The sequence below is a fragment of the Pseudomassariella vexata genome (assembly GCF_002105095.1).
Source record: "Pseudomassariella vexata strain CBS 129021 chromosome Unknown BCR38scaffold_25, whole genome shotgun sequence".
Lineage (NCBI taxonomy): Eukaryota > Fungi > Ascomycota > Sordariomycetes > Amphisphaeriales > Pseudomassariaceae > Pseudomassariella > Pseudomassariella vexata.
Genome location: NW_024467980.1, coordinates 299565 through 309194, shown reverse-complemented (window position 1 = coordinate 309194; position 9630 = coordinate 299565). Strand labels below are relative to the sequence as shown.

The 9630-nt window shown below is 49.4% G+C and overlaps 3 protein-coding genes across 3 annotated transcripts; all 3 read right to left on the bottom strand.

Moving 5' to 3' along the window:
• Positions 1–3623: 3623 nt before the first annotated feature.
• Positions 3624–5083, bottom strand: BCR38DRAFT_414772 (ankyrin repeat-containing domain protein; the record flags this gene model as incomplete). Its single annotated transcript, XM_040858966.1, has 2 exons — positions 3624–4891; positions 4981–5083. 2 exons carry the CDS (start codon positions 5081–5083, stop codon positions 3624–3626), a joined length of 1371 nt encoding a protein of 456 aa, XP_040709872.1.
• A 1124-nt stretch (positions 5084–6207) lies between these two features.
• On the bottom strand, positions 6208–7075 carry BCR38DRAFT_490926 (uncharacterized protein; the record flags this gene model as incomplete). Its single annotated transcript, XM_040864593.1, has 3 exons — positions 6208–6284; positions 6356–6749; positions 6926–7075. The coding sequence occupies 3 exons, from the start codon at positions 7073–7075 to the stop codon at positions 6208–6210; spliced, it is 621 nt and encodes a 206-aa protein (XP_040709871.1).
• An 879-nt stretch (positions 7076–7954) lies between these two features.
• Positions 7955–9142, bottom strand: BCR38DRAFT_451880 (uncharacterized protein). The gene has a single exon (XM_040861491.1). The coding sequence runs from the start codon at positions 8688–8690 to the stop codon at positions 8433–8435; it is 258 nt and encodes an 85-aa protein (XP_040709870.1). The 5' UTR covers positions 8691–9142; the 3' UTR covers positions 7955–8432.
• Positions 9143–9630: the final 488 nt, after the last annotated feature.

Here is a 9630-nt window from a genome sequence, read left to right as displayed (position 1 = left end):
CAACGTCATGGCCTCCACTGCTACTGCTCGTGCATGCATGCAGTTGCAGTTTCGACCTAGTGGGCGTCTGGTTGGCCAGGAGTTTCAACAGCAGGGTGCCCTGTGAGCACTTACACCCCGTTCCCTATCTGCAGAACTTGTTCGAACCACAATGAACTGTTTAGTATATGGCTCGAATAGGTGCGGCAGCGATCTTGTAAGTCCCGAACTTACTCAACCTGAACTTTGCTCATTGCATTTACCTAAGCATTGTCGGAGAGGTGTCGGATAACACGCCGGCACGATACAGAGGATTAGACAAGACATGGAGGCCTGCCAAAAGCGTAACATACTGTGGAATAGATTTGGCCCAATTGGGACCTTGGAAGTACGCAACCTGGCAAGACCAAGCCGCGATCCTTACCGTCGAGAAATCAAAAGATTCAGGACGGGTCGAATTCCCCAAGTATGGCTTGACAGGTAAGTAACAAGTCGGTACACGGATGGACAGACGTTACCAGGTATACTGAGGCGGTATTTTCTGTTATGCTTACCACCCGTATCTCGAATTCCATCGTAACATATTATATTACTGCTCTTTTATAATGTGCTGCTGGTTATGCTTATGTTTTGACAATAGTCTTGCTCCAGTGACACAATTTGCACAGTATACTCCAAGGTCGCGCATTATGCATATGCATAGTAATCCACATGTCATGCGGAGAAGCCATTCAATAGGCCAGATTTTTTCATACACTTTTTAACTTACGAAGTAGCAACCCCCCCTGGTTTCTTTGTCTTCCTCCTGTGCTAGCATGTTGGTTGCCTTCACTTCTTATGGGGCCCCACCTTCACCTTCTCCTTTTGGCTTGGGCCTAGGCATAGGCTTTGGGCAAATTGGCAGGGTCCCGTTCCTTGTGGCCATGGTTTGTAGAACAGAGCCCACTGCCGAGCAAGCTTGAACACTGCAGAAGTGTTTTTGCCCACGACCGTTTCCCTGTAACCTCGAACTAGAACCCAACAAGCAATGTAGTCAACGCCACCCAAGCAGCATGTGGGGTGAATCGCAGTTCCGCTGTCTGGCGGTAGATTGGCACGTAGAATGGCATGGTCATGTGAGATGCAAGTTCGCAAAGGTAGAAGACGCAGGACAGGGCTAGGTTGCGCTGTACGGCATAAAGCCAAAAGGGGAGCACGAGTTTGATGGCGTATTTGAGGTCCTAGAGGAGAAAGATGGCGAAGCTAATGGCGGGGCTCGGATGGAAGCTAGGACGATGGGCTGGGACTAGTCGTTTGACTCTTCGCTAGATGGAAGACTAAGTTGGGCGGAGGACAATCGTGGTTATGCGACATAGACTGCCTGTCCCGTCGAATTGGTTAAGTTTGTTAGTCTTCTTCGGCTTTTCAGCCTAGCCGCCCTAGCGCTACCACTTGTCGTGGCATTTGAAAGAGGAAGTAAGCTCGATTGACGACAGCTCCAATGATAGGAACCTGGATAAGGAACTCCTGTGCAAGACCCGAACGCATCATAGGGACCGCTACCGAACATGCCACCAGCCGCTAAGGCAACGCTATACACAATATCGCCAACGCCCTCAGTCACGCCGCTGCTCCACAGGGGCACACAGTCCCTCGCTATGAAAGCGATGGTGGATCCCAGTGGTTTGCTACCGACGCCTGCGATGGACCGTCCCACGAGAAGAAAACAGAGCTCGATGCAGGGGTACAACGCTCAAGAGCATAAAGCTATGTCGGCGCTCAAAGATGTCGCTCGAATGGCCAGAAACAGGGGTGCCAACTGATATGGCGATTAGGTAGGGAGGACTGGACATTCAGAAGGATTGAAAGATGTTGGAATCGGGCTAACCAAGGTGGTTATCACGTTCTCTTCGAGGATGGTGAGGACTACTCACGTCTATCGAAGGATGAGTATAGCGTTACTGAGCTGGCAGGAGAGAATTCGTCATACACGTAGAAATGCAAGAAGGATTACCAGGCGGGACATAAGGATACGTGGTGTAGATTGGTGCCCGAGCGCTTTTCCTTCTTTGTCGGCATCAATAGCCTGTGAACCAGTGGGGCAACCATTTCAGCCGTCTAACAGAAATATATTGCTCAACCATGTTCATGGTATATCTGGCATTGTTGATAACCTGAGTCTCTCTTTCAATCTCATCATAAAATTCCGAGCCACATTGTAAGCGTCTTTCACACTTATCCAAGAAACTCTGAGACCTTGCTCAAAACAATCGGGTCTCGTTACTCTCACATCGTGGCAGTGATTGGAAAGGATGCAGCTTCAGTCTAGTACACACCTTTCTCCGCATCGCTGAGATCTGCAGTATCATAGTCGACAGTCCAACAAAATGCTTGATTTTCCTTCTTTTTCTTCAGCAAGAAGGTAGTAGCCAGGAGCTCCAGCTCTCCGGGCCGCTGACAGTTTTGTAGCTTTCTGCCCGGGTAGGCTTCCCGTATCGCTCCGAGACTCTCACTTGGCCACATTGGAACGTGCCGCCAAGCAAGCGAATTTGCGCTGCTTTCAGCCTCGTATCTCTCGGCCATCGCGGCGAGACACAACCAGGCAACATAGCTACCTGAGTATATGCCAACAGAGATGTTCTCCTAGCCCAAATCATGTCCAGATTTTGACTCGTGGGGCTTTTAAGGGCTCTTGCCCATATAAGTGGCCGGTAGCAATAGGATGTGTGACCTCAATTCGATACAATTGTCGAGCTGAAGCCATCAAAGCGTTGTGCGCCTTACTGCCCAACATCGTGGGGAAAGAACAGAAGACTAGACGATCGTGGGCGGATGTCAACGTAGCCTTGAGAGTTATTCTCTAGAGGAGTCATCGCATTGCACGATGAAACCCAAATATGGACATAATGCATAGATTTAGGACCCTGTAAGTCTCTGATCACTTGTTTGCAGTGCTACTTACAGCCGCTCAATATGTTTGCCTCGGCTATTTTATCCTCTTAAAACCCGTCTTAATTATTGGGGAAAGGTCATTACTATCAAAAGTTAATTTAGTCCCAATTATACCAACTTTACCCTTGTTTGAACTGACTTGGTGTTCTAGATTTATTCTCTACTATACTAGGCCAAGGAAATTTGTCGAACCGCGACAGCCTTCGACTTCCAACGGCTGTATTTACCGCTTTACTGCTATAAGAGCCAGTCTACTGATGAAGGATAGACTTGAAGCCCCAAACCCTTGGCAACAGTCAACTGTTAGAACTTCAGCACCAAGACCTCTGGTGAATCTATCAGCAACTGACTCAAGTATACAGCCGAGAGGTACACTTACCTGTATTTAAGGCCCTTATGGCCTCATTCACTCCTTAGGACTTGCGGGAGATCAGAAACACAATCAATCCCATGCTTCGTTATTGCTTACAATAAGTCAGACAAGATTGAATTTGAAAACATTTGCAGGCACTAAAATAACGGCCCTAAGAAGGTGGTCCATTAACATGCTAGAGATCAAAAACTTCTACTTAAGTACAGCGAGACCATGGTTTCGTATTAGAGTCAATTCTCGAAGAGCCTGCCAGGAGGAAGTGTCGACGTTGCTTGTTTGTGCTCCTAACCTTTCTCCCTAAAAGAGCAACATTGCAAGATTTACTCTGCTCAATGATTTGCTACGGTGGAGCCAGCTCAGTCTGCTGCCGCCAATCCTTATTACGCTCCTCAGTCAATCCCAACCTGCGAAGAAACTCAGCCATAGACTGCAAACCCTCATCCAACGCATGCTGCACCAAGAAAGACCTCTTGCCCCGATCAGCCACATCCCTCTCGAGCAGCAACTCTACCATAGCATAGTGTTCCCGGCGCACGGCATGCCGCATCGCCCAGGTGTGGCCCTCGCCGACGCGGATGCCGTGGTCGAGAAGCTTGCGCACCATGATCAGACTTCCCGCCGCGGCCGCCGCACACAGCGCCGAGCCGCGCTGGTGGTCTTCCCCGCTGTTGATGTCGACTCCCCGCTCGATTAGAAGATCCACCACGTCGTCGTGGCACTCGCCCGCCGCGTTGACGAGGGGATATCCATCGGAGCGCATTAACCCGTTGATGTCGGCTCCGGCATCTAGCAGGTACCGCACCATTTCCACGTTTCCGTACTCGGCGTGCTGCGCTAGATGGGTAGTGAGATCGCGCGGGGGCAGAACCGGCTTCTCGGAGTTCTCGACGAGGTACTGGTACACTTGTTGGGATCTGGTGAGATATATTGTGTTCAACGGCGGCTTGAATGTCGTTCCTGGCTGTTTGATCACTTGACGGATTTGGTTTAGGTTTCCGCTTTCCGCGTAGCCCCTTACCGCCTCCCACATTCGTTCTGTCTTCCACATTTTCTCGCCATTCTCTTCGGCTTTTGGAGAGTTCTCGTGCTCGCGGAATAGCTCGCACATGTCCAAATTACCGGCCAAGGCGGCCAGGCGCATGGGCGACGGAAAGAGGAGATTGTGCTCGTCGGGACAGAGGTTGGGTTCGGTTAGTAGTAAGCGTTCCGCAAGAGAGATGTGCCCCAAGTAGGCCGCTGCGCTCAGGAGATTCAGCTTGTGGTTTGGGACATAACCGTGATACTCAGCTTTCCGTAGGCTAGGCTGGAAGGATTCATATTCAAGCGCCTGCCAGCAGAGTGCGTCGACCGTGGTGTCGATATCGGAGTCCGTCTCTATGCACAGCTCCTCAGCGATTCGCCGGATCTCGACGAAGCGGCCCACAGTCGGGTCGTTCTCATTGCGAACGCGATATGCTAGGTAAGGATGCCAGGTTTTCTCAGCGCCATGGAGTTGTCGCACGCGCCAGTCCTGTAGCCATAAGGGGCGCCCGCAGCGCCCACCCTCAGCAAAGTCATCGAGTAGACGTGTCTCAAACAGCGCGGGCGGGACGGTTTCGTAGAACGTTCCTGGACAGATATTAGTCGCTGGGATTGCAGGTGGCAACCTTGAACTGGCGATGTAGAGTAGCTGTGGAGATGAGCGGGATAGAACCTACTGCACACGAGCTTCAGTCTCAACGCTCTCGTGACGCCGCAAGAGAGCGTGGCGAAGAACAGTATTTTGTGTAGGAGCTCAGGTGGAATGTCGAAGATGTGCATTGTGCCTTGATGTCCCCGTTCCAACATCTCAGACACAGATTGATGGAGTAAGGTTGACTTCGCTAATGGCTAATCAAGAAATGGGTTCTGAACTGAGGGTTCTAGGTGGGCGAGCTCCCGGTCTTATACGCTGATGCCTTCACTTATTTCAGCGCAATGTATAGGGGTTCAAACTGAAACAGGGAAAGATGGCAAATGCATGTTGGAAGAGCGCATCACTGCAACCCCCAAATTACTCAAGTATTTATAGGGCATTCGCAGATTGGTGGGGGCCCTTCACGGCAGGTATTACCTATCGAAGCGACATTGCAGCCGCCCAACCTGGCGGGTTTGGGGCTGTGCGCACCCCTGAAACCCGTGGCTAAGGATCGACGACTGTATGCTCTTACCTCATCCAGGACGCAAAGATTATCAGTCTTTTGCTACGTATCCTCGCATTCTGTACTTCCATAGCTCTCAATTTTAAGTCTTCTCTGATTCAGTGTAAGGAGTTTCCAAGAGAGCTCTAATTAAGAATGCCGAAACCCAGGATTCAGTATTGTACCCCTAAAAATAGTCAAGGCTAGCCTAGTTTTGCGTCTAATTATCTAGTCTCAAAGTGCTAGATTTAGCCCTGAACATTTGGTATAACAAGTCGATTTGCCTAAAGATGAAATTGGGAGGTTTTGATTTGTTTAACTGCTTTAGAAATAGAGAAGACAGTAGAACTAGTCGGCCACAGTAATATCTGCTGAATAAATCCTACAACAATAATGGAGATTCGCACTCGCAAATCTCTTTAACTACCATTTAGGGACATGCAAAGTTTTAATGCAGAAACATTGTCTTCACGAGATTCCTTCCAAATCTTGTGTCCAACTTCCTACGAAAGCATTATGCAGAGGGTATTACCTAGCATAATTCAGGAACAAGTATTTTATTTCAATACTTCAGCAGAGTGCCAGCCCTCATCCCAGACAACCAAAGAGCACACATAATCCCTCATAAATCGCAGCACGCAAGAAAGATAATCACGCTAGGATCCCATCTACAACAGAAAACCAACCCCAAACTTCCCGAACCCGATGCGGGAACTCAGCACCAGTGTAGCTTGCGAAGCTCGCAAACATCTTAAGCCCAGCCATCTACTCCAGGGTGACGACCAAGACCCGGTTGGGAGAGACGTCAAACTGAGCAACACCTTTGGGGATGCTGAACTGGACTATCATCTTGTTAGTAGTGCCGGCAACAACTTGCTCGAGTTGATAAGGTCCCAAGCCTCCTTTTCGGCACCAACCGAGTCCTTCCTCACAATAAAGCTAGCGGTGGCGGGGTCGAGGTTGAGCTTGGCGTAGGCGGCGTCAATCTGAGCGCGGGTATCCTTCTCGACGACTGTGTCGAACTTGATCACGCTGAGGTTGGTGATCTTAGTGCCGGTGTCGGCCTCGAACAGCGCCGTCATGATTTCCGAGAGACTCTGCTGGTTTTCCACGGGCGTCGGGTCGTTGTCGTTGTCGCCATCTTGTAACGTGATGGTGTTCTTCTTCTTGAAGATGTTAATCCGGTCCACCTTGGTATCAAAAGATGTCGAACCGGCCGACTTCGCCTTGATATCGGAGTAGTTGCCCCGAACTGGACCAGAGAGCATGGTATCCAAAGACTTGTAGAAGCCCCTGTCGAATACGGCCTTGCAATTTTCGGTGTTAGTATTGGATACCGAGACAACTCTTATCAAGCATCAAACACCCTGATCAGGGAGTATACGATTTCTACAAGGTAAGAGTTCTTTTCTCAACCATCGCCTCTCCAAATAAGTAGGGTGTTGACCACTGAGAAAGAGCTGTGGTGGGGTAGGGTACTTACCGGTACGGGCTTGGGCTTCCAGCTATCAGGACCTCCAGCTCTAACTGCGAGATCCTTTGAGTTTCTGGTGGGAGCGGCGTTGACACCGGAGAAGACGAAGCCCAAAGAAAGAACAGCCAAGGCCGCGGACTTGATCATAGAGTAACACATGGTGACCGTGAAGGGTTTCGAAAAACTTGGGAGCGAACAAGTGCTTAATTAGGGCTGTGTAAGGAGGTAATGACTTGGAAGCTGATGGGAAGCTCCGGTGTTAGACGGGAACTTTGTGTCGAAGAAAACCACAGGACCATACGTGTTCGCCATTGCAGCCGTGACGGCGGTGGCTAGAATCAGGGTCAGCTTCATGTTGGGCGTTTGTCCAACTGGGAAGGCTTTGTAATAGAAACCTGTAATATAATGAAAAGTTCAAAAACTGGTGGGATTCAATAGACGTCGTGTGAAGCTCTGCATATCAGATACTTGCTCTATAACGATACAAAACAAATAGCACAAGTGCCATGCATGGAGGCATTTCCAAATTCCAAATCCCAGCGCCTAGGTGTGCTGTGCCGTCCAGCTGCGGTAGGCCCCTGTCGAACGTTGGAACCCTGCCGCTTATGCAATTTGACTGTGGAGATTATCGTTAAGGGGTCGTGGGAAGCATTCTGGGCCAATTGCTTAGCCTTCTTTAAATGATCCCTCAGCTGCCAAAGAACCTTGCCTTGATGCTTAAGTAGGACAAGCCTTCTTGGCCCCTTGGCACGGGACTGCGGTCTAAGACGTGTATACCGTCGTATTTGATGCTAGCCCATGTTCTCTCCTAAGAGCAGCTTGGCTGGAAACCCCAGAAATGAATGCCCGAATGACTTAGACAGCCGACTGACACGACAACTGGGGTAACTACTCAGACATATTCCAATACGGACCTTTGGGCAACTCACAAAAGGATTTACAAATTCGGGATTGTGCGTGTAGTATGAATGTATCACGACACGGAGTCTCATGTAGCGGAAACGAGATTATGAGTAAGCCACATCGGCTAAAAAGAGAAGGAAATAACTAGGCATTTGCGCGATTTATCTTCTATCAGCAATGTAAAATAAGAGCATTTGCAAGATCAGTGATTCGTAACACAAAATAATGTTCCTATTGCATAAACCAAAGCACACCCCAGGCTCTAACCAAACCAATCCTCAACTGCCAACCGAACCCAGAAGAAAAATAAATCAAGTAAACGTATCTCAAATACAAATCTCCCAATTTCCCTAAATCATGTCGACCAGATAGAACCGATCACGCGTCATCGTCCGAAGCGCCGGCTCCAGGAGGGCAGATGTAAGCCGCAAGGTCCGTTTCATACTGAGAGAGACCAGTAATACAAGCCATAGAGTCTTCCACCAGTATACCCTCGGCATCGATGTCCTCCTTGCTCTTGCTCCAGACTGGTTTACCGGAGCAAAGACTGTGGCCGTCGTTGGCGGAGTAGAAGTTGACGACGCATTCATTGTCCCTGTTTATCAGAAATGAGTTAGAATGAAAGATGGATGGGTTGGGGAGTAGAGGTATGAATTGAAGCTTCCCAGTCAGAGATCTTCATCGCCCTGATGCCTGGGAAGAGTGTCATGCATGTATTGTTCTGGCCTGGCAGACCGCCGAGGGTGGTGTCTGCTACCGACCCGACTGGCTTGCTGCACAAAGGTTGGGTCTCCCAGAACTCTAGGAGCCAGGCGTGAGAGCCGCTGGCGAAGGCCAGGGCGGCGGTAGCGAGGAAGTTAAAGGAGTGCATTTTGGGATGATTGTTTGTTGATTGGAGTGAATTGAAATGCCTTTGAAGATGAAGGCGACTTGAGTGTAAGATGTGCAAATGTGAGAAGATATAAATGTGTAAGATGAGGCGATGAGTTGAATCGTGGGTGATTGATTGTTTTGGGTGATGAGAATGAAAATGTTAAACTCTTGTGGAGGTGTATCACCTTGATATATTTATTGTGACGTCTGAGTACACTTCAGAAGACCTCCGTGCCCCTTTTCCCTATGTTGTCCATTACGAAGCCTTCGCCTACATTCCTATAATGTTGGTCGAAAAGTAGAAGGAATATCGCGCCGCATTTGTGAAGAGGTTTTCCTATACCGGTAAGGCCCGGGGCTATGCATGCCATTTCTGGCTTTCAAGATTGCGTCGTCAGAATAGAAGCACTTCATGCCATCGTAGGATTTTTCGTGATGGTTTTTTCCCTCCTGCCCGCTGGTCTGGCCCTGGTTCCGATCTGTACCGCATACAACTGGGGTCGTAGCCCCCACCCATGACCATCAGATCATCAGATCGTCAGATCGTCAGATCGTCAGATCCGATCCACCGGTTATCCGAAATCCGAAAATAAAGCCAAGCCCGCAGGATCAATCTACAGTAAATAACGGGGTCGATCAGGGATACCCTGCACGTTTTGGTGTTCTAGACTTGACTTGCACAAGCTACCTTGCCCGGCTTGGCTTCATCACGCCATTTGACCAAGGCTGAAGGAATGCTTGTCACACCTTAACCCACAGCTAGGTTATTGCACCCATCTATAGTGAATGCAGTACAGCCTCTTTTTCGATGTTGTCATCCACAGAAGCCTAGAGGCCAGAATTGCGATGCTCCTGCTCATTGGGATCTCAGGGGCAAGTGTGGACTTGGCCAATATCGCGACACTCTGCTAATCTAATTTGAATCCCTTGGATTATCG